This window comes from Oryctolagus cuniculus, chromosome 1 (genome assembly GCF_051225735.1).
Source record: "Oryctolagus cuniculus isolate XC-2025 breed Fujian yellow rabbit chromosome 1, ASM5122573v1, whole genome shotgun sequence".
In the NCBI taxonomy this organism is placed as follows: domain Eukaryota; kingdom Metazoa; phylum Chordata; class Mammalia; order Lagomorpha; family Leporidae; genus Oryctolagus; species Oryctolagus cuniculus.
In genome coordinates, this window is record NC_142867.1 from 10,017,707 (window position 1) to 10,041,991 (window position 24,285).

At 54.3% G+C, this 24,285-nt stretch overlaps 1 protein-coding gene across 4 annotated transcripts in view; it reads right to left on the reverse strand.

Moving 5' to 3' along the window:
• Window positions 1–1,305: 1,305 nt before the first annotated feature.
• The window catches only part of INCENP (inner centromere protein), a 31,329-nt gene continuing 8,349 nt past the window's right edge, over window positions 1,306–24,285 (reverse strand). For 2 of the 4 annotated variants that reach the window (XM_008274395.5, XM_051833210.3), the window contains exons 5-19: window positions 20,232–20,283; window positions 19,427–19,481; window positions 19,200–19,317; window positions 18,095–18,146; window positions 17,622–17,739; window positions 17,419–17,553; window positions 16,934–16,945; window positions 11,574–11,683; window positions 11,380–11,500; window positions 10,908–11,030; window positions 9,917–10,071; window positions 8,279–8,357; window positions 8,025–8,132; window positions 5,535–5,685; window positions 1,306–3,664 (exon numbers count right to left, since the gene is read on the reverse strand). In XM_008274395.5, coding sequence (XP_008272617.4) covers window positions 3,450–3,664; window positions 5,535–5,685; window positions 8,025–8,132; window positions 8,279–8,357; window positions 9,917–10,071; window positions 10,908–11,030; window positions 11,380–11,500; window positions 11,574–11,683; window positions 16,934–16,945; window positions 17,419–17,553; window positions 17,622–17,739; window positions 18,095–18,146; window positions 19,200–19,317; window positions 19,427–19,481; window positions 20,232–20,283 — 1,604 coding nt within the window. In that variant the 3' untranslated portion in view covers window positions 1,306–3,449. The remainder of the gene's footprint in view (window positions 3,665–5,534; window positions 5,686–8,024; window positions 8,133–8,278; window positions 8,358–9,916; window positions 10,072–10,907; window positions 11,031–11,379; window positions 11,501–11,573; window positions 11,684–16,933; window positions 16,946–17,418; window positions 17,554–17,621; window positions 17,740–18,094; window positions 18,147–19,199; window positions 19,318–19,426; window positions 19,482–20,231; window positions 20,284–24,285) is intronic. The other 2 variants (XM_008274397.5, XM_089307776.1) reach the window with 2 other exon arrangements.

A 24,285-nucleotide genomic window follows, 5' to 3' on the forward strand; every position in this document is an offset into this window, starting at 1 on the left:
GTGTAGACGTGGTACCATTTTTTCAAATGTGTGGTAACATTTACCAGTACAGCCTTCTAGGCTTACAGCTTTCTTTGTGAGATTTTTAACTAAAATTTCTATTTCTTTCATTGATAGTAGTGTTTAGGTTTTCTATTTTTTTCTTGAATGACCTGAGATAATCTGTATCTTCCAAGGAACTTGTGAGTTCATTTCACCTAAACTGTCAAACATATTAACATAAATTGTTCAGAACAGTTTAACTCCTAAAAACTCTGTAGTTGATGCCCCCTCTCTCATTCCTGGCACTGGTAATTTTTATCTTGTCTTTTTCCCCTGATCAGTCTAGATACAGGTTTGCAAATTTCCCTAAGCTTCTCAGAGACCCAGCTTTTGGGTTATCCATTTCTACAACACCATTTATCTTTCCATTGTCACTGATTCCTGCTCTTTGCTATTTCTCTTGTCTTCCATTTTTTTAAATTTACTCTTCTTTTTCTAATTTCTTAGAGTAGAAGCTAAAAATCACTGATTTGAGACCCTTTGTTCTAAACCAGGCATTTAGTGCTATGCATTTCCCACAGAGTCCTGTTGTAGATGCATCAGAAGGCACATCAACACAAAAAAATCAATTGTTTTCTATATACCAGCAATAAACAAGTAGAAACCAAAGTCAGAAAAATAACACATTTACAACAGCTCCAAGAAAACAGCTATAAATCTAACAATGTATGTGTAGGATCTGTGTGCTGGAACTGCAAAATGCTGATGAAACTTGAGCTGTAAATAAACACCTTCTGTTCATGGATTAAAGGCTCCCTGTCATAAAAATGTGGATTCTTTCCAAATTTGACTTTAGATTTAATGCAATTCCAATCGAAATCTCAGGAGAAATTTTGTACAGATAAACTGATTCTAAAATTCACATGGAAAAGTAAAACCTGATAGAATAGCTGAAACAATACTGAAAAGGAAAAATAAAGTTGAAGAAATTTCACTACTAGGTTTTTAGACTTATTACAAAGCTACAGTAAACTTGACCACATGGCATTGACCAAAGGAGAGACACAGATCAATGGAAGAGAATAAGACATCCAGAAAACAGGCCCAACAATATGGCTAATTGGTTTTTGACAAAAAGGCAAAAGGGATTCAGTATCGAAAGGCCAGCCTTTTCAACAAGTGGTGCTGGACCAACTTAGACATCCACGCATATGCACTCAAACACAAACAAAAACCATAAACTTCACACTTTTAAAAATGCTAACTCAAAATAGATCATAAATCAAAATGCAACAAGTACAAAAATAAAACACTTACAGAGTCTTTGGTGGTAGACCAAGATTTTTTAGTCATGACACCAAAAAATCACAACCCATAAAGGAAAACAAAATTGATAAATTGAAATTCGCCAAATTAAAAGTTCTGCTCTGTGAAAGACACTGTTAAACAAAAAGATACACTGCAGACTGGGAGAAAATGCTACAAAGCACAAATCCAACAACAGACTTGTATTCATAATAAGAAAGATTCATAAACTCGACAGTGAGAAAGAAAACATCCCAATTTAAAAAGGTACAAAAGACTTGAGAACACTCTTCACCAAAGATACACAGACGGCAAATAAATACATGGGAAAACATTCACCCTCCCCAGCCATAGGGAAATGCAAATTAAAACCATGAGGAGTGATCACTACACACCTGCTAGAATGGCTAAACTAGGAGCACCTGGAATTACCTTTCTGCTGAGTAACAACCTTGTCTTGAACACACTGCATCAATATGCACACAAAAATATTTTGCTACTGGCTTTTAGACAAAAACACACCCTCCAGCTTACACAACTATCCATTCAGAACATAAGGAACAAATGTAAATTGGATACCATATTCCAATCAACCATAAATGCTTTGCTTTGCATTGATAATGCTCCCAAGTCAGGAAGATGTTTAAACCCGTCTCATATCAATGGCGTCAGAGGGGCAATGTGTGATCCAACTGAAGGCAAGGTCTTTGGGAAGTGACTGGATTGGATTAGTTGCTAGGGTGGAGTCCCCAGGATCAAATCACGGTGGCTTTATACAGACTCGTGGACATGGACAGATGAGTGAGCTCCAGGTCTCTGCTCACCGTGTGATGCTCCCTCTGCACTCACTCCACCATCCACCTCTGTTACCACCCACAAACCAGTGAGGCTGCCCACCTTGGACCATGAACCTCCAAAGCTGTCATCCAAAATACACCTTCTGCCTTCCTAAAAACTTCCTCTCAGGACAAAAGGCTTCCTAAAACAGGTAGAATCTTCCAGACTCCAGTCTACTGTTCTGTGTTCATTATTTTCTCACTTATTAAAGGCTCTGGTGTTTAGCCTTTATTTTGTCCTGAAGCAAGGGTCAGCATGCTTTTTCTGTAAAGGTTCAGATCATAAATGTTTTCAAGTCTGCAGGCCACCTGGCTTCAGCTGCATGACCCATCTGCCCTGGAAGCAGAGCATCTGACGTAACCAGTGAAGAAGGACAGAGTTCCCATTAAATGTGTTCCAAAAAACTTCAGAAAGCTGAATGCAACTTGACGTGGCCCATGGGTTCTGGCTTGCCAGGCCCTCTTCTACGGATAGAGCAGCAGAGGGTGTGCACCAAGAACGCAGCAGGCAGCTAGTGGGCAGGACCAGGGCCAGCCTACACTGCCACTAAGCACTGAGTTAGTGGCTGTCTGCTTTGGTTGGGGAAACCTCTCAGCCTGCAAGCACTGGTCCCAAGATGGTTCTGGGGGACCCTCCCCCCTTCCTAAGGTCAGCCATGTTTCAGCAGTACACACAGACTTCCTCAGGTTCCTTGACCACCATGCAGCGAGGGTGAAGCTTGGGGAACGACAGAGCTGTCAAGATCCAGGTCTTTCCCAGGGAACAAGCTCCTCTTGACAAACAAGGAGCACCAGAAATACAGGAAGCACCTTCACCTGCTCCATCGTGAAAGGAACGGGTGTGCTTTTCCCAGGGGTTGTCCAGGCACCAGGATTCCCACTACATCACTATCTCTGGGGGTAGGATCTCCCAACAGGCAATCTTGATGCCCAACCTCCAAGGGGCCCCCAGCTGCAGGGCATGGTGCTGAGGCCCCCCAGTTTTCACAATACCCACGCAGGCTTGAAGGAATACACTTTATTAATCTAGCTCTCAAGACACTAGAGACAAAAACTCAGCTGAATTACAACCTATTTACAGAGTGCTGCCTGTGGGCAGGCTGGGGCTCAGCCTGGTTCCTCCCCAACCACCCACCACACCCATCCTCCAAACAAGCCTGGAGCCACCTTCCACCTACAGCAGAAACATCTGGCACATGGAAGACGTTTATATAAAACTCACCAAGCCCTCAGCCTGGCACACCAGGCGGGCGGACACCAGACCGACACAGAGAGACAGACGGACAGCGACAGGAGCAGAGACTGCCAAGGAGGCCGTAGCCTGCCTCAGTGCTTCTTGAGGCTGTAGGTCAGGCTGCCAGGGGCCCTGGGGCCCTGCAGAGGAGGTGAGTTCCAGACAGCAGAGCTGGTGCGCTTGTGATAACGGGGCTTGCTCTTTTTGAAGATGTCCTCCAAGTCCAGTGGGAGAATGGTTCCAAAGAGCTCCAGAAGGTTTGGGGGGTGGTAGTACTGGTGGACGATGGCCTGGCTGAGCTGGGTGCCTGCAGGGGCAAGTGGAGGTCCAGGTCACTCTCCATTAGCCTCCTATCCCTTCCCTGCTACCCACAGTGCCCTGGCATCCTCTTCACCCCTGCCTACCCCAACCCCAAAAATCAGCTCGTCTACCGGAGCCCTCCCCCGCCCACCCACACCAAGCACTGGTAATGCTCTTATTCACATCCTTACTGCCGGCTGCTTGCAGACAGACCACAAGAGCTCACATGAGCCAGGCTCTCGGCTGACCTCTCCACCACATGAGGTCACTGTCCTCACCATGACTGGGACGCAGGGGCTTTATTCTCCCCAGAGGCCAAGGCTAATAACTGCAGCCCCAGCAGAAAGATGAGTCCATCTCCAGAACTCGAGCATGAGAGGCTGCTCTCGACCTCCCTGTTTGCTGCTTCACATCACAGTGCAGCCTGACAGAGGCCCCAGGGCGGGGCCGTGGGAGGGCACTGCTCCACCAATGAGGCTAGGGAAGGCCCTAGGGTGTGAGGGAGCAGGAACCTGCCTTCAGTGCTTGCTCTGCACCAGCCCTGTGCTAATTCAGTTCTTTCTCAATAACCCTTCCTGGCTAGGTCTCAGCACCCCCGTGCTGTTTCAGCAAAGCCACCCAAGGCCAGCCATGATTAGGTGCTGTTGCTGCTGGCCTGGCTCTGCAGTGACACCTGCTCACTGCCACTTCCCAAGTGACTTAACACTAGCACTAGGGACACCAAGCCGGAACCCAGTGACTGAGGGGCTCGAATGAGGTGAAACCCACACCAGCAAGCCGTCCGCTGTAGAATGTTGATCCCTATGGGAAGTCCAGGCCCTTCCCTCTGGGGAAGCTGCCTTCCACTGCAGCCTGTACCTCAGAAAATGCTGCAAGGCACCTACTGTGTGCACTGATGCCTACTCCCTCCAGCAGCACCTACTGTGTGCCAATGCCCCTGCTCCATCCAGCACACCCCACACCCAGGTCTGAGACAGCACAGTCTCACTTGCCCACACCCAGTTGTTTTTTTGGTTTTGGTTTTTGTTTTTTTGTTTTTGTTTTTGTTTTTTTTTTTTTTTTGACAGGCAGAGTGGACAGTGAGAGAGAGAGACAGAGAGAAAGGTCTTCCTTTTGCCGTTGGTTTACCCCCCAATGGCCGCCGCAGCCAGTGCAATGCGGCTGGCGCACCACGCTGATCCGATGGCAGGAGCCAGGAGCCAGGTATTTATCCTGGTCTCCCATGTGGGTGCAGGGCCCAAGCACTTGGGCCATCCTCCACTGCACTCCCGGGCCACAGCAGAGAGCTGGCCTGGAAGAGGGGCAACCGGGACAGAATCCGGCACCCCGACCGGGACTAGAACCTGGTGTGCCGGCGCCGCAAGGCGGAGGATTAGCCTAGTGAGCCGCGGCGCCGGCCCACACCCAGTTTTAATGCTGGGGTCTGTGAACTCCTGCATCAAATCCTGCTCAAGTGCCCCAGGCCCTTCCTCATCCTTGCAACTTCCCCAGCAGGATCCAGCTCTCAGCATTCTGCCTACATCCAGTTACCACTCCCAGCTCTACTCCCACCCCAGGTGTTTATTTGGGTCCAAGTTTCAAGAGCCCTGCTGGGCAAGACTCCAAGGAAGGGCCTCAAGTCCATGTCAGAACACCCAGCAGTGGATCTCACTTAGTCCACCCGCACAGGTCTCCTCCTCAGATGAGCCCTCAGGCCACAGGACGCCACACCTTCCCCAAGGCCTGATGCAGGCTCAAGAGGCTGATGCCTCAAGCCACCATCCCACAGCACAACAGCCTGCTGCCACCTGCAGTAGCTAAACCACCACCCTCAGGCCCCTAGAAGGCGAGGACGGTCAAGGACCAGAGTCTCCCGGGGAGCTTCGGGCCCTGCTCACCTCGGGCCCAAGTGGGGATGGGCTTCCGGGGATGCGCCTCGTCATCAGTGGAGTCATCGCTGTTGAGGTCCATCCCGTAGTTATCTGGGTTGATCTTGGGGGGAGCCCTGTGCCCTTGTGGAGTCATCTGATACGAGGTGCAAGCTGGAGACTGAAAAAAAACCAACACAGCCGTCATCTCCTCCTCTGTGCACCCCTGCAACTCTCACGGCTGAGGGGCACTGGGGCTCATGACCTCCCCTCATTTCACAGGAGACTAGAAGGTTCAGGAGCCAGCGCTGTGGTATGGCAGGTGCTACCACCTGCAGCACCAACATCCCACATGGGCACCAGTCCAAGTCCTGGCTCTCCACTTCCAATCCAGCTCCCTGCTAATGTGCCTAGGAAAGCAGAAGATGGCCCAGGTCCTTCAGCCCCTGCCACCCACATGGGAGACCTGGAAGAAGCTCCTGGCTTCAGCCTGGCCCAGCCTCAGCCATTGCAGCCATTTGGGGAGTGAACCAGTAGAGAGAGTCTCTCTCTCTCTTTCTCTCTATTTTTCTCTCTCTCAGTCTCTCACCTCTCTAACTCTGCCTTTCAAATAAATAAAATCTTAAAAAGAAAAAAAAGTAATAAAGAAACTAGAGGTTCAGGGGTCACTCTTTCATTGTAAAAAAGTCACAGAACACACACTACTCAGTAGCTTCCTTTTTCACGTTACAATAGGTGGCAAATTTTCTTCCAGGGGCCAGCGCTGTAGCGTAAGCAGGTAAAGCCTCTGTCTGCGGTACTGACATCCCATACGGGCATCAGTTTAAGTCCTGGCTGCTCCTCTTCCGATCCAGCTCTCTGATATGACCTGGGAAAGCAGTGGAGGATGCCCCAAGTGTTTGGGCCCCTACACCCGCATGGGAGACCCAGAAGCTCCTGGCTCCTGGCTTCAGATCACCCAAGCTCCAGCCGTTGCAGCCATTTGGGGAGTGAGCCAGAGGATGAAAGATGTCTCTCCGTCTCTCCCTCCTCCTCTCTGTCTATAACTGTACCACTCAAATAAATAAATAAATAAATCTTTTTAAAAAGTTTTTTTCTTCCAAGTCAGCAAGACAAGGCTTACTTCCTTTGATACAACTCCGGGAGACTTCAGGAATCGCAATTTCATGTCCATCAGATGTGAGCATTCAGCAAACTCCCAAGTTTTCAACATCTTTTTTTTTTTAAGATATTATTTTATTTGAGAGTTAGTTACAGACAGTGAGAGGGAGAGACAGAGAGAAAGGTCTTTCTTCCGTTGGTTCACTCCCCAAATGGCCGCAACGGCCGGAGCCGTGCCGATCCGAAGCCAGGAGCCAGGAGCTTCTTCCCAGTCTCCCACGCGGGTGTAGGGGCCCAAGGACTTGGGCCATCCTCCACTGCCTTCCCAGGCCATAGCAGAGAGCTGGATTGGAAGAGGGGCAGCCAGGACTAGAACCGGCGCCTATATGGGATGCCGGCACCACAGGCAGAGGATTAACCTACTGCGCCACTGCACCAGCCTCTCAACATGTTAGCTACATTGCCAGGAAAGCCCCTGCCCATTCCATGTTTTATTTGGTAATGGCACTGAACTAAAAATAGCAAAAATGATCATCAACAGGTGCTAATAACATCCCAGTACAACTAACTGGAACATAGCCACCAAAAAGTAGAAGTTTACACGTGCTGAAACAGAGAGACGTCTACAATACGCAAAGGAAAGAGAGCATCCAAGCTGCCAAGTGGTTTGTTTGGTCTGTGCCCATGTGTGCATGTATCGGAGACTGTGTAAACACTTAATGGTCATCTCCGCAAACAGACACTGAGCTTGGTAGTTTCTCCTGTGGGTACCTTTCCAGCTTTCTATATAGTTTGGAATTTTAACAAATTCTACCTTCAGAATAAGAATATACATGCACAACATATGTACAAAACATAGTACAGGGGCCAGTGCTGTGGCTAAGCGTGTAAAGCCACCGTCTTCAGTGCCAGCATCCCATGTGGGCACCCATTTGAGCCCCGGTTGTTCCACTTCCGATCCAGCTCTCAGCTATGGCCTGGGAAAGCAGTAGAAGATGGTCCAAATCCTTGGGCCACTGAACCCATGTGGGAGAACTGGAAGAAGCTCCTGGCTCCTGGTTTCAGATCAGCACAGCTTTGACTGTTGCAGCCAATTGAGGAGTGAGCCAGTGGATGGAAGACCTCTCTTTCTCTCTACCTCTCCTTTCTGTGTGTAACTCTGACTTTCAAATAAATAAATCTTTTTTAAAAAATAGTATATATAAAAACTACAATATGTATAAAATACAGAAAAGTAGAAATTATACTAAAATATAGTATGTATAGAAAAATAGTAAAAACCCCCATTGGGCCAAGAGCAACCTTCATATTTCTTAAGGCCCTAACACATATAGCTGGCGCCTGCAACTACTGGGAAGCTAACAAGCCAAGAGGGGCCCTCCCACCCCGAGTCCTTCTCATCAGAGGCCCAGGCCTCACCTGCACATCCATGGTCACATTCAGGCCCTTGCTGGTCCCCGCGGCTTCCCTGGCTTTCTTCTCCTGCTCCTCCTGCAGCCTCCGCTCTGCCAGACGCTGCTGCTCTTCCTGGGACACAGCCAGCACCGGTGGTAGAGGTGGGTGTGCCTCCCCTTCTCCCACTGCCACCCACACAAGGCAGGCCAGGCAGCCCCCCCTTCCCAGGGCACGGCTCAGTGTGGAACCTGCCAGGATGGAACCTCAGCGCTCCTCACCTTCTTCTTCTTCTCCTCCAGTTCCCTCTGCAGCCGCTCCTTCTGCAGCTGCAGGGCCTTCTCCCTCTCCTGCAGCTCCCTGAGGACCCAGAGAGAAACGTCACGGCAGGAGGCAGAGCCCTGGCCCTGTTCCCATCCCTGCCAGGGAAGCCAGGACCCACACGGCAAGGACAGCAGAATGGGCACATGGGCCAGAGGCAGCGTGCAGGGTGCACAAGCCGGACCGCGGCTTTGGAGGTGGCCAACACGCGGCCCCTGCTCTTCCACACAACCTAGGTCTCTGAGCCTCTCTCTTCTTTTTTCTTTTATGTGATGTGGACTACAGCACCTTTACTCCAAGACAGTCCTAAGAATCAAATGGGACAGTTCGTGCTGCCCCCTACAACACCCTGTCCCACAGGGCAGACACTTGGCTCCAAGCACGAAGCAGGACAGGGGCTGCCGACTTCTGAGCTCATGACCCTGAACAAGGCATGGACGCGTCTGACTTGCTTCCCCACTGTCAGGGACAGCTGATGGCTCCCAGACTCCAGTGGGCTTCAAGCAAGGATTAAGCAAGGAAACGTGTATTAAGAATGTAAGCCAGTACCCACCAAAGCTGCCCATCACGACCATCACTCTGCTGACCCCCGGCCCCCACCCAGGCCCCCAGCACTGCCTGGCACCACCCACTGCTTTCAGCCCCCCTACTCCCCTTGCCAGACTCCTATCTCTGACTGCCCACAGGACCAGGGACACCCGGGTACCAACAGGCACAGGAGATGAGCTGACACAGCCCAGGCCTCTGGCTATGAGTCCTCTTTCTCCATGAAGCCTGTTTCCCGAGCGGGGCAGCACCAAGGACAGTGCTGGGCCTGCAGGTCTGCACACCCAGGGCACTTTGCTGTGTCTGCACTCACAGCCACAGGACCCAGAGGTCTCCTGGCCAACACTGAGTGTGGCTCCTGGATAAAGACTTCTAAAACCAACAGCAGCACTACTGTCTGCCCCACAAGGACCACTGTGCTGGAGAACTGCAGGTGCCAATCAGGGACCGCCTGGAAATGTGGGGGGCAGGAAGTACCAGGGCCATCATGGCCGGGGAGGTACACGTAGTCAGCAGTGGCCAAGGTTGCTGAGCCCCTGGCACAGCTCACAAAGCTCTCTCCTGCCAAAGCGCCCGTGCGGACCCTACTGAGAATGCGCTCCTGCTACCAGACCCCGCCCGTGTTGGCTGAGGAAGGCTCCAGGCACGTAGGCAAGGGCCACATCTACCCACCCTCACACACTCAGCGCAGGCCCGGCCAGCCCCGCCCTCACACAGTCAGGGGAGCCCAGCCAGCGGCCGCCCTCACACTCAGGGGGGGCCTGGCCTTGGCCGCCCTCGCACAGTCGGGGGAGCCTGGGCAGCGGCCGCCCTCGCACTCAGCGCAGCCTGGCCAGCGGCCGCCCTCGCACAGTCGGGGGAGCCCGGCCAGCCCCGCCCTCACACTCAGGGGGAGCCCAGCCAGCGGCCGCCCTCACACTCAGGGGGTGCCTGGCCTTGGCCGCCCTCGCACACTCAGGGGGGCCCGGCCGGCGGCCACCCTCGCACAGTCCGGGGAGCCTGGGCAGCGGCCGCCCTCGCACTCAGTGCGGCCCGGCGGCAGCCGCCCTCACCTCTCGGCCTGCAGCCGCTCCTGCTCCCTCCGGCGCTCCTGCTCGCGCTGCTCCGCCAGCCGCCTGGCCTCGGCCGCCTTGCGCAGCCGCTCCTGCTCCTCCTCCTCCTTCCTTTTCTTCTGCAGCAGCTCCTGGTGCCTCCGCTCCTCCTCCTCCTGAGATGGCAACAGGGCAAGGTCAGGACGCTCTGGCCAGGCCTGGGCACAAAGGGAGGGAAGAGAGGCCGGCAGGAGGCGCAGAGGGCCGGCGCCCACCCAGCAGCCGCCACTGCAGAGGACGGCGGGGGCCGGGCTGCAGGATGCCCCAAGCCAGACGCTGCAGAATCCCCAGGGGCCAGCCTGACGCCTGCAGGCAGGGAACCGACCCGGAGTCAGACTCGAGCTGGGTGAGGCTGGGTGGGCCACTTAACTCCTCATGCAAACACAGGAACGCAGCACCCACACCCCGGGGGGCTGCCGGGGCTGCACACAGGACACACTTGGCACAGGGTAAACAATACACCCTAGTTATCAGTGGCAGAGCACTTGGAGTGGGACGGTTCCCCTACTCTCACAGGCGGAGCATCCTGGGACAGATCGTGCGGAGAACACAGCATTCGCCAGACAGTGCCCGACCACTACGCACACTTACACAGTTAGCCACCACAAGGACTCCATCGGGTTAATACCACTGCTACACGAAGTAACAGAGCACAGAGAGGTCGAGTGACCTGCCCAAGGTCACACAGCTAATAAATGGCAGAGCAGAAATGAGAAGCCTGGCTCCAAGCATGCACTTCACCCTCCAATTGCTGACTCTACAGAACACGAGAGGCAGGCTGTTGTCACTCTCCCTGCCCCCACACTTTGCTGGATCTCCTCTGGGCTTAAGGCAGCAAGAGCCACCAGGATCAGTCCTCACAGCAGGGTGTGCCGGCAGGGCTTCCTGGCACTTCCTGGACGGCCGCGGCCCTCCTGCTCCACCCCTACCTGATGGCCACCAGCATTCGCACCTGTTGCAGCCACCGGAGCCTGCGGGCCTCCTCCTCCTGTTTCCTGCGCGCCTCCACCTCCTCCATCTTCTTGGCTGCTGCCTTCCTTTTGGCTTTCTCCTCGGCCAGCCGCTCCTCCTTGGCCTGCAGGGCCCACCCACATGTGCTCAACGGGGCAGCCCCTCTAGGCTGGGGCCTGGAGCTCAACACGATGGGCACCCATTCCCTGGGCACCCTGCTCACCCCCCGCTGCCACAGCCCAGGGGGAGGGCACTGGAAGCCAGTTCCGCCCAGGAACACCTGACCCCACCTCCCTGCCAGGAGCAGCCAGGAGACCCACGGCAGAGACCCTCAACCCTCAGCGTGCCCATGGGGAAGGCAGCAAAGGGGTGCAGGGTCTCAAACTCCACGCGGCCCACTGGGTCCACTCTGAGTCTCTCCGGCCCAGGGGCACGGCCCCGACCCCCTGGCCGCCAGCAGCCCAGGCTCTCACCTTCTCGGTCTTCTCATCGATCTGAGCAAACTTCTGCTCAATCTGCTTCTTCTTCTCCTCCTTCATCTGCTCCACCCGCTCGCGGGCCTGCAGCACCTTGCGGAGGCGCTCCTCTCGCTTCCTGCGGGGCACAGGCCGGTCAGGGGAGCCCGGCTGCGGCAGCGCGGGCCGGGGGCCGGGGCCAGGCCACTTACAGCTTCACCTCCTCCAGCCGCCGCCGCTTGTCCTCCTCCACCTTCTGCCTGCGCAGCTGCTCGGCCTCCTCCTTCCGCCGCAGGTTCTCCAGGCGCTGCCGCTCCTTCTCCTTGGGGGGCAGGGGGCGTGGGGACGTGAGCGAGGACAGCGCTGTGACCCCAGCAGTGCCCCACGGCCCTCGGCCAGGCGGGCAGCAGCAGCAGAGCCCTTCCCACAGGCATCGCTCCTGCGAGCCCTCTGTGCCCACCTGGGCCAGGCCTGCGCCTTCAGCCCCGCCACCCCCCCAGTGCCTCCAGAGGCCTGAGTCACCAGCGCTCTCTGCTGGGCCCTGCAGAGCCATGGGCAGCACAGACACTCAGCTCAGAAGGACGTGCTGATGGTAACTCCACACATTGTACCACTGAGAAGAGAATGAAGAATGAGATTGGGAAGGGACAGCAGGGCAGCTTCAACCGTCCAGGATAATGCTCTGCTTAAGGAGGTTCTGGGTACCCAAGGGTGGGGCCAGCGCTGCGGTATAGCAGGATAAGCTGCCGCCCATGACACCAGCAGCCCATAGGAGCACCAGTTCGAGTCCTGGCTGTTCCACTTCTGCTACAGCTCCCTGACAATGCACATGTGAAGGTGGCAGAAGATGGCCCAAGTGCTTGGGATCTTGCCGCTCATGTGGGTGACCCAGATGGAGTTCCAGGCTCCTGGCTTCTGCCTGGCCCAGCCCCAGTCATTGTGGCCATTTGGGGAGTGAGCCACCAAATGGAAAACCTCGGTATCCCACTCTCTCTGTAACTCTTTCATATAAATAAATAATAAGTCTTTAGAAAAATAATAATTAATATACTTCATACACAGAGTGAATGTCTCTTACCCCAAAGGCTAAGTCTCAAAGAGTTTCAGATTTGGGGATAACTGCACAGACTACCAGTCAAGCATCCCTGATGTGAAAATCTGAAAAACCGAAATGCTGCAACTTGAGTGCCACGTTGTGCTTGGATACACAAAAACATACTCTTTTGTATATGTGCATTATTTCCTACGAGTTGAAAAAAAAATCAAATCAAATAGAGCCAAATGCTAACCAGGACTTCCATAGAGAGACTGACTTTATTTTGCAAACTTCCTGGGATACTGCTACTCTAATGCTAAACCCAGCTCTTTAACAACAGTAGCTGGTTGTATAGCAGACTGATGCTGGCACCCCCTCCTGGGCAAACTCACAAAGCCCTGAGGGGCAGGGCCACAGCAGCGAGCCAGCTTTAGGGACAGGCAGGGGTTCTGGTCAAGGACACCACATTTCGCCTGAATGATCTTGTGTGGGCAGTGGCAGCCTGGAGGCCTGCGCCCACCACGCCAACCTGGCTCTCACCTCTGGGCTCAGCCTCAAATAGCAGCCTCGCTCTCCCTGTGGTGGTTACTAGGGATTTCTCCCTGGAGGCTGGCTCTTGGCCCCGACTTCAGGAGCATTGCCATCCAGAAATCTGGTCCCCCACCTGGAGATGGGGAGGACACTCGGTTACAGAGAGATGGAGCGGACGCTCCACCTGTCTCTCCACTGCACCTGTCCACACACCCTGGACAGATTCAAGGAACAGCTATTTGAGGCCTCTGAAAAGCAAATGCAGCAGGCAGACTGGAGAAGACCTGACTTTTAGACACCAGGGAGTTCGCCAGGTTTTTTTTCCTTGCAGCCTAAACTCAGAGCAGCCTGAAACCCTAAAGGGGTCAGCAGGGCACAGACAGAGAGAAGGCTGGGGAAAGCCCTCTGGTGCTGACTCAGGGAGTGGAAGGGAACGTCTGTGCTCAGAGGACCAAAACCTCGTTTCTGCATCTTCCTCTTTTCCTCTTTCCCTGGCGGCCTGGCCCACAAGCAGCCCCACGGCAACAGGGCAGCAGCGGTCACAGGAAGCTGCAGAGGCGAGACTCTGAAGCAGAAGCTCCTCTCCAGACGCTGACGCTGTGACCCCCAAAGTCTGGGCCAAAGCCTGTTTGCTGCTCTCTTCCCTATCCCCTGCCAGGGGGCCCTGGACGTGGCAGTGAACACACGGCAGAGCAGGGTCACTACAGCCCCAGCCACAGGACACGAAAGGGAGCCCCCAGAAAACCACCAAGTCCTGGAGAGACCAGGAAGGGATCCCATAGGTTACCGGTGAACTCCTGAGCTCAGCTCCAAGCTGCGAAAGGAAGGACCTGACCCTAATTATGACACCAAAAACATGGAGAACCAAAGGAGCAGACAGACCCCTGTGCAGGGCCCAGAGCAACTGCTGTGCAGCACACATACCAGAGACTGACCCAGTGCACAGCAAGGGTGTTGCTGTGGGAACCACACTCCCTAGAAGCCAGGTTGGAATCTACCCAGCTCAACTGCTATTCAACTGCAACGTGCATAAAAATATGAACATTCTCCACAAGATTTGAACAAGACCCAGGTCTCACAGCACAACAGCTCAAAAGTCAAGGACACAATCCAGAATGCACAGAACCAGGAAACCTCAACATGCATGGGAAAAGGCAATCAGCAGACAGAATGGCCGGGGGCAGAGATGCTGCAATTACCTGATAAAGACTTTAAAGCAGCTCCTACAAAAATGTCCTTCAGACATCTTAACACAACCAGGAAAAAATTTCAACACAGTAACTGAAGTTTTAAAACCCAATGCATGGGGGCCGGCACCGTGGCACAGTAGGTGCCAGCATCCCATGTGGGCACCAGTTCTAGTCCCAGCTGCTCCACTTGCAATCCAGCTCTCTGCTATGGCCTGGGAAAGCAGTAGAAGATAGCCCAAGTCCTTGGGCCCCTAAACCCATGTGGGAGACTGGGAAGAAGCTCCTGGCTCCTGGCTTCAGATCAGCACAGCTCCAGCCATTGCAGCCATTTGGGGAGTGAACCAATGGAACAAAGACCTTTCTCTCTGTCTCTCCCTCTCACTGTAACTCTAACTCTCAAATAAAATAAATAAAATCTTTAAAAAAAAAAAAAATGCATGGTCTCAACAGTAGAATGGAAAGGACATTGCAAAGATACAGCAAGAAAGTGACTCAATCAGGCAGGTGTTCGGGTCTCCAGCACCCCATACTACAGTGACTGAGTTTGAGTTCCAGCACAGCTCCCACGCCAGCTTCCTGCTAATGCACACCCTGGCACGGAGCTGGTGACCACTCAAGTATTTGGGCTCCTGCTCCTCATCCATGTGAGAGATGCAGACAGAGGCTCCGGCCTGGCCCAGTCCCAGCTGTTGTGGGCATCTGAGGAATGAATCAGCAGATGGGAGATCTCTGGGCCTATTGTCCGTCTCCTCGCTTTTCGGATAAAATGAAAATAAAGCTAACACAGCCTCAGGAAACTGGGAGACACCACCAAAAGGTCTACACGCTTGGCACTGGCATCCCAGAACAGGACAAAGGGTGATGCTGAAAAGAACATTTCAAGAAATAACAGCTAAAAAAGTCTCAAATCTGATGAAACACAGAGACCTATGATTCAAGGTCAGCAAACCACAAACACAATAAACCCTAAGAAATCCAACACCAGACACATTAAAGACAAAGGAAAATGCCAAAAGCCACCAGAGAAAAAGGACAAGCAGCTCAGAGTAGAAGATTTCCCATCAGAAATCACCGAGGCCAGAGGACTTTTTAAAGTGCGGAAAGAGGGGCCAGCACTGTGGCGCAGCGGGTTAACACCCTGGCCTGAAGCACTCCAGCTGCTCCACTTCCAATCCAGCTCTCTGCTATGGCCTGGGAAAGCAGTAGAAGATGGCCCAAGTCCTTGGGCCCCTGTACCCCTGTGGGAGACCTGGAAGAAGCTCCTGGCTCCTGGCTTCAGATCGGCACAGCTTCGGCCTTTGCAGCCAAGTGGGAAGCAAACCAGTGGATGGAAGACCTCTCTCTCTCTCTCTCTCTCTCCCTGCCTCTCCTTCTCTCCCTGTGTAACTCTGACTTTCAAATAAGATAATAAATAAATCTTTAAAAAACAAATAAATAAATAAAAATAAAGTGCAGAAACAAAAGAGCTTTATATCCAGTGGCATATTCTGCGGAAAGAAAACAGGAACCAGCAATCTTCAGATGAAGGAAAACTAGAGAATCAGCTGCCAGCCAACCTGTTCCAAAAGAATTGCTACAGGAAGTGCCTCAGGGAGAAGAGAAACGATACCAGAAGGAAACGCTTAAAACACCAGGAACAAAGGCAGAGCGACAGAAGTGAAGACTTGAAGAAATATAATAGAGTAGCCTTGTACTCTTTTCCCTTTTTGTTCAATTGGTCATTAATTCGGGGGGGGGGGGGGGGGGCGGCCAGACAGAGTTCTCATGTGCTGGTTGACTCCCCCAAATACCCACAACAGCCAGGATTCAGCCAGACTAAAGCCAAAACGGGGAGCCCGGGACACAGTCCAGGTCTGCCATTCAGAGGCAGGAGCACAGTCACTGGAGCCTCCCAGGGTGTGCATCAGCAGGACGCGGAGTCAGGAGCAGAGCAAGTACTGAACCCAGGCACTCTGACGTGAGTGAGGCATCCCAACCACTAGGCAAACGCCTGTGCCCTAATCGTTCTACAATTCTACAACTGAAAGAAAAATTACAACACGTCTAACATGGCAGTGACCATCGGTAGAAGTGATGTCTTAGACTATCACAGCACACAGTGGGGGACAGTAAAGGGGCAGGTGTGGTGCTGGGTTCTGCACTCCAGCTGAACAGCACGGACTCTCGATACCATCAAGGGCTGAGTATGGAACACTAGAACAACCACTAAATGACTCTAAAGTGCTAGATGTCATTTGGTCAAAATCACAACAGACAAGTTAGAATGGAACGGTGAAAATATTCACGAAAACCCCGGAAAGGACCAGGAGAAGTAGACAGGAGCAGACAGAGGCCCTGAGGTGTCTGAGAAGAGAGCAGCTTCTGCAGCCAGGTTTCCAGAAGCCACGGCTGACAGCCCCACTGCCACCCACACAGCAAGACCCAGACTCCAAGCACAGTGCAGTCAGACCTGCCCTGCCCTGCCCCCTCCCTCTGCGCCTCCGGGCTGCACTCAGGCCCAGTGGCTCTGGAAATCCCAGAAAGTTGTCTGTTCTCTTCACAGACCCCAGAGGGACCCAGTGCTAGAGAGGGGCAGGGAGGAAACACCGCAGGTCACACCCTTGCTCGCCTCCCTCTGGGAGCAGTGTTACAGGCAGAGGGGGCGGGCTCTGCAGAGGGAGGACACGCGGCCCCCAAACTGCGGTATCTCCAGCCAGCCACCCCCACCTCCCAGCACGATGTTAGCGCTTCTACAGTGCGTCAGTTATGTAACAGGGCTATGGCGGGAAAGCACCCGGTGGAGCTCAGTCACAGGACAGGAAGAGGCTTTACTTACGACAAAGCTGCTCTGTGGAGGAGAAGAGGAGACAAGGAGAAAGCCAAGAGTTAATGCCAGGCTGGGGGTCGTCCTGCAAGGCACACCACACGCCAGCTGGGCCAGTGGGTCTGCCCGGGGCTCACACCCTTTCAGGACCTCCTTCCTTGTCTCAGCTCATGCACCCCCTCCAATTGTCCCATAAAGTGAAGGCAAACATGTGTGCCTCTCTCCCCACTAAGACTGGGGGATCGGTGGGCAATGCAGGGGGTCTGCTTAGCCAATCCTGCACCTTCCCAGCACAGGGCCTGAGACCCAGCTCACACCAACTGGCCCAGCCCCTGGGCTATGACTGCAGCCCAGGACAGTGTCCCCAAAATACAGGGCTGCCCGCGGCCACATGGCTAAAGCTGGCCCTTGACCAGGGCCAGGCCATGCCCTCCTCTACCCCAACCCATGCTATTCACAGCAGCCTCGTGCCAGCTGTGGGGCGGGGGCCCACTCACCTTGGGGTCCACGCGCAGGGGAGTGTTGCGCTTGATGAAGGACTTCATGACGCTGCTGCGCGAGGCCGAGGTCGGGGTCATGAGCATCTGGTTCCTCTGCACTGTGTGCAGGAAGGTCCGGAGAGGCCGCACCACCTGCAGACCAGCAAGGTCAGGTCTCGGCAGGTGGGGCGGACCCTGAGTGGGGCAGAAGCCTGGCTCACCTTGCTGGCGGGGCAGGGCGGGGAAGGGGTCTTGCTCCTGGGGGGCTGCAGCTCCTCGTCCTCCAGGTGCTGCTCCTCATCCAGCTCACACATGGCCTGCTTGTAGCTGCGTTTCCTCCTGTCGAGGTGCAGGGAGCAGCAGCGTGGGGTCACAGGGCTGATCACTGCAGCCCAGCCACTCCCCAAAAAGCTGGCCCCAGTGAAGAACCAGGCCCAGGCCGTAGGGCTTGCTACTAAAAGGGGCTGCACCCGCTGCTGCCCAGGGGTAGGGAGGTGGCTGATCTGAGGTCACACAGCCAGCAGGTCAGAGGGATGCGGCCAACACTCTGGTCACTGACTCCCACGCCAGCACCCACCTGCAGCATCAGCACCAGGCTACGCCCCAGCAAGAGGCCACAGAGCCTCAACCACACACCGCCCTCCCTGAGCCAGGACCCAGGTTCGTGCCTGCATGCCCCCTCCCAGATGCAAACCTGACGCTCTGAGGTGGCTCTCTGGGTTCATCTGCTTGGTCAGCCGTGGCCTCTGTGGAGAGAGCAATTTCAGCGGGGCTGCAGGAATGGCGGGGGGGGGGGGGGGGGGTGGCCGTGGAGGAATTAGAGAGGTGCCCACCAGTGGCAGCAGCATTGGTGGGGGCGCAGCTCCCTTACTGGCAGCCCCCAGGGTAGCCAGCAGCAGACGCATCAGTCTCCGCACTGATGGCCTTGAGGAACCCAGGGGTGTTCAGAGCCCAGCGCGCTCTCCCCAGCCCAGTCCCCTCACCCCGGAGCCTGGCTTTCTGCAGCAAGGACAGAGGAGCAGCCTCCGGAGCCAGCCCCAGGCCATGCTACCCACTCCAGCGCTGCGTGTACAGTTTCACACCACCGCAGCCCCAACATCTCCCCACACAGATGCCGGTCCCACCCCTGGTCCTTTCTGCTGGTGCCGCCCTGACAGGAGGTGGGGAGAACTCCTGCTGCCGGGTGGCCATGTGGGGTGTGGCACGTTGGGTCAGTGCACTGTTTCACTATTAGGAAAAAGCACCCCTTCCTCCACAGGGCGCTTGCATCAACCCTGAGGGCCATGGAGCTGGCATGACCACCGCACTTGACCCCACTATAAAGAGGAAGAAGCCATGTTCAAGTTCTCACAGCTCCAGCATTCTTCCTACCAGAGGGGGAAGCGCTCTTCCCAGGGAAGCGTGAATCAGCACACAGGACACCCCCACCCCCAGGCTGGGAAGCCGGGAGGGCTCCAGGCCAGCTCTCCTGCATCTCCCAAGAAGGGCCCACAATGACAGCAGTCAGCCTCTGGCAGAGACAAAGCAAGAGGCTGGGAGGGTGTTCAGTCCATGGTTCTTCCCACTCAAGGCCTTGATCCGCACCTTCACACAACTGTCTCAGTGCAGGCCCTCTACCCCGCTTCCTGCTCCAGCCGGCCCTGGCCACTCCACATGGCACTCAGCAGCAGCTCCAGCCGAAACTCCCAAGTTCCTTGCACCTTTGGCCTGCTATCAGCCCAGGGAATCCTGCCCAGAGAGAGAGCCAGGCCGAGGCCAGTGCAGCTCTGGGTCTGCACACAACAGGTCAGGAGACTCACCTTGCTGCCCTTCAGAGGGCGTGTCCTGGCCACCAGCTGCAGGCTTCGAGCCTGGTGTACTAATGGTGGTCTTGGTGGCACTGTGTGGCCACGAGGTATTCCCTTCATTGCTGGGGACCTGCGGGAAGATCCAGGGTATCTGCGTCCCCACCTGGAACCTGAGCTCAGGACGGCCATGGGGCGCAATAGGGCCCAGAGTCATCCCACCCTAGGCCTGCCCACCTTACCTCCGGCTCAGCTGCCTCCAGGGGCTCGGCCTCCTTGCTGGGCTCCTGTGTGGGGCTGAAAGCAGAGCAGGGGCACTCTGGGGACTGGCTAGAAAGCTCCAGCCCTCTCCACAGGGGCAACATGAGAGGCCCCGGCCTGGGCCGCAAACCCACAGCCCCAGTCAGGAGGCAGGATGGCAGCTGCAGCCAGGGGCTCCCTGGGCTTCCACAGCTGGCTCCCTGTCACCCCCGTCAGAGCTCTGATTCAGGATGGAAACACCATCCCCACTCTACCTCAACCTCTTGGGCCCCGATGAGTCTCTTTTGAGGTCTGCCCTCTACTTCCCATGGCGCAGCAAAGCCAGGGCTGCCCAGTCACCATCCCCCAGCCTAGGTGCTGACCCACTGCTCCAAAGCCAGGAGGGAGAGGCCAGCTTAGTGCTGGCAGCACATGGCCCCAGGGGAAGGAGCCATAACCCTGCCCTCAGCAGCACCAGGTGCCATCCTGGAGCAGGGAGCACCCCCACCCCTGGGCAGCCCCCTTTCTGCCCCACTCCCATCTGAACGTGGCCCCTCATGGCTGCTCTTCGTCGTCCACAACCCATGGAGCTCCCCGCTCATGCCCAAAGGACCAGGCCAGCCAGAGCTGACCAGCACTGCAGGAAGATCTGAAACCCACAGCACCACCTGGCCGGTCAGCCCAGAAGGCAGACGGCAGAAAGCCGGGTGGCCAGGCTGGACAAAGGCTCCGCGCCAGGAAGTGCCTCCACACTGAGGTTCACCCGGACTCCCTGGGAAGGCCCCCAAGGCCTAGGACGCAACTCACCTGACTTTCTGGGGTACCTCGACATTCAGGAGCCTCTCCAGGTAACTATGGCCTGCGGGGAAACAAGGAAACAAAGCAGGCATCAGAGAGCAGTCAGGGGCCACTCCAGGAGACGCGGGCAATCGGTGGCTAGGCTGTGGCTCCCTTCACCGGCCTGGGGCTCACCCTCAGCACTCATGCGCCATCCCCAGTGGCTCTGGTAGGTCTCCTGCTGTCTCCTGGCAGGGAGCATGGTCCTCTCAGGACAGAAATATACAAAAGCATCCCAAAAAAAAAACTAAAATATCTTGGGAAGAAGGCCAATGATACAGCTCCAGGTCCCCAGCTCCCAGCACTGGGCCCAACACAAAGCAAGCTGTTCATTCAGGAATCCTCACCGAGTGCCTACCATGCACTGGGCCCTGGCCCAGCCTCTAGGGACCAGCGGTGAGCAAAACGTCAGGGCTGCCTTTCAGTCCTGATGACCGGCGTCAGTCCCAGAAACCACACTGCGACACGTGCAGTGACAGAAAAGGGCAGAGGATAGCGGAGTCAGCCCGGAGGACCGACACACAGACCAGGAATCCACAGACAAGACGGGAGGAGGCAGCAGTTCCCAAAATGCCTTCTCCAACCCCTTGCAAGATCCAGGAGACGGACACTACTTTCATCACAATATTAATATGCTATTTTCCTCTCACTGCAAAGACACCAGCCTTCACAATGCAGACGACGAGAGCAAATGCCCTGGTGTGAGTCAAGGGCGAGGCATCCAACGCTGTGTCAGACATGGTTAAGGCGCTGACACAAAGACAGCAGCTGTCCTGTCTCACGCTCACAGCGAAGCACTGTCCAGCTTCATCTGAGAATGTCCTTGTCAAAGAAGTAAAATATTTATTAAATCCAGACTCAAGTGCATGGCTCATTAATATCCTGAGAGATTAAGTGGACAGTGTGCAAAAATGCCCTGATGCCACAGATCCGAGTCTCCAAGGGCGCGGTGTGAGTAGCCAACTGAACTAGCCACTCTTCCTCATGGGCCTCATGCGTAATCAAGAGAACCCACAAGCCCTGGCGATTCCATCTTCGGTATCAGAAAACATTTTGTTAACAATGAATGGAGTGATGCTCTCACTTAAAACAATAGTATTTGTGGGGCCGGTGTCGTGGCACAGTGGGTTAAGCTGCCTGAGAGGCTGGCATGCCATACAGACACCAGTTCAAGTCCCAGCTGCTCCACTTCTGATCCAGCTTCCTACTGTATTTTCCTAGAAAGGTAGCAAGATGGCCCAAGTGCTTGGGCCCTGCCACCCACATGGGAGACCCAGATGGAGTTCCCTGATGCACTTCAGCCTGGTCCAGCCCTGGTCGTTACAGCCATTTGGGGAGTTAACCAGCAGATGGAAGATCAATCTCTCTCTCTGCCTCTCCCTCTCCCTCTGTAATTAATTCTGCCTTTCAAATAAGTCTTTTTTTAAAAAAAGTATTTGCTTTAAAATTGTTGCTATTATTGGCAATAAAAAAACTGAACCAAAAAACGTCAAAGGCAGACTGTTGGGAGATGTGTATCCACCAGCAGAGGCTTCACAACTCCTGCTATCAAACGACTTTTCTGATGAAATCAGAAATGTGCTTTTTATTTTTTATATTATACAATGAAGTATGTTGACATTTAAAAGACATGAGGCCGGTGCCGCGGCTCAGTAGGCTAATCCTCCACCTAGCGGCGCTGGCATACCGGGTTCTAGTCCCAGTCGGGGCGCTGGATTCTGTCCCAGTTGCCCCTCTTCCAGGCCAGCTCTCTGCTGTGGCCCGGGAGTGCAGTGGAAGATGGCCCAGGTGCTTGGGCCCTGCACCCCATGGGAGACCAGGATAAGCACCTGGTTCCTGGCTCCAGATCAGCGTGGTGCGCCAGCCGCAGCGCACCGGCCACTGGAGGGTGAACCAACGGCAAAAGGAAGACCTTTCTCTCTGTCTCTCTCTCTCACTGTCCACTCTGCCTGTCCAAAAAAAAAAAAGGACATGCACAACTTGGTAAAATAATCTTTTCCAAATAACCATACTGGAGGTTATAAAGATCACACATGGCTAAAAGACACATTGCAGGTGTGCGGTGGACCAGTGTGGGACCGGCAGAGTGCGCCCTGCCGTGAGCCTCGCAGAAGGACCCCTGTGCTGGTGGGTGTGGTGACAGTGAATACGCAGTTCCTGAAAGTGCTACCATGAAGCTCCCGCTCTCCCAGCTGCCCCTGTGTGAGGGGTCAGGCGTTCCCCACTTCAACCCCAACATCGCAGCACAGACCTGTCTGCCTTCCGCCAGGCCACAACAGAGGGGTTACGGAGTGCAGAGTAACAAGAGGCTCCTCGCTACATCTTTACTCTGGAGAAGTCATTTTTCTGAGAAATCTGAGGTTAGCAGGCAGCAGGCCTGGTAGCGCTCCTCTTGGTGCTGTGCTCCATGGCTGTGCAGCACGATGGCCACCAGGGAACCTCGCGGCAGGGTTGGCTGCGCAAAGGAAGAGCCGGGCCCGAGCTCTGAACGAGCAAACACAGCTCAGCCCCGACCCGCTCAGCAGAGCTGCCTCGCCTGTGCACCCACAGTGACGTCATCAATCTCCCCAATAATCAGCACACAGAATGGGGGTGCCGGTGGCCAAAGGGGATCACAAGGAGCCTTTTCTAGAGCCTTCCTGCCCTCTGTAAACATGACCCGGCCGGGGTAAAGACAACTGGGCTTCTCAAAGGCCAGCAGGGGTCCATAACAGTCACATGTTCTACACGATTCTCCGGGGCCCTAGGTGTTCTCCTTTTTCAGAATAAAATAGTAAAGAATGCTTTAAAATCCTCTAATACTAAAGAATTAACTAATATTCAATAAGTCTTAAATAATATTTAAAGGGCCGGTGCTGTGGTGTAGCAGGTAAAGCCACCACCGGCAGTGCCAGCATCCTATATGGGTGCCGGTTTGTGTCCCGGCTGCTCCACTTCCCATCCAGCTCTCTGCTATGGCCTGGGAAAGCAGTAGAAGATGGTCCAAGCCCTTGCTCCCCTGCACCCGTGTGGGAGACCCAGAAGAAGCTCCTGGTTCTTGGCTTTGGATTGGCACAGCTCCAGCCACTGTGGCCAGTTGGAAAGTGAACCAGCGGATAGAAGACCTCTCTCTCTCTCTGCCTCTCCTTCTCTCTGTAACTCTTTCAAATAAATAAATAAATCTTTAAAAAATAATAATAATATTAAGAAATTTTTTAATTCCTCAGTTTTCATTTCTAATACAGTAACTATCAGTACATAAAAACTCATTATCAAAAGCTTTTCGGGGGCCGGCGCCGTAGCTCACTTGGTTAATCCTCTGCCTGTGGCACCGGCATCCCATATGGGCACCGGTTCTAGTCCTGGTTGCTCCTCTTCCAGTCCAGCTCTCTGCTGTGGCCCAGGAGGGCAGTGGAGGATGGCCCAAGTGCTTGGGCCACTGTACCCGCATGTGAGACCAGGAAGAGGCACCTGGCTCCTGGCTTCGGATCGGTGCAGCTCCGGCCATTGTGGCAATTTGGGGAGTGAACCAGCGGAAGAAAGACCTTTCTCTCTGTGTCTCTCTCACTGCCTGTAACCCTACCTGTCAAATAAATTTAAAAAAAAAAAAAAAAGCTTTTCTATCTCCTTGGTTATTTTTAAAACAGGAAGCAGGTGCTGAGACCAAAACGTGAGAGCCACTATTCTAGAAACAAAGAAAAGCATCTGGCAAAGACATGAGGCATGGGCCTGGCGCTGTGGTGCAGCGGGTTAAGCTGCCACCTGCAACACCGACATGCCACATGGGCACCAGTTCCTATCCAGGCTGCTCCACTTCTGATCCAGCTACCTGCTGGCAGCCCAGGAAGGCAGCAGAGGATGGCCCCTGCACCCACGTGGGAGACCTATAAAAAGCTCCTAGTCTTGGCCCAGCGCAGCACCAATCATTGTGTTTTCTCTCTCTAACTCTGCCTTTCAAATAAACAAATCTTTACCAAAAAAAGAGCAAAAAAAAAAAAAGCCACACGAGGCAGGAAAAGTTGTTTTCGGAGGACGTCTGAGTCAG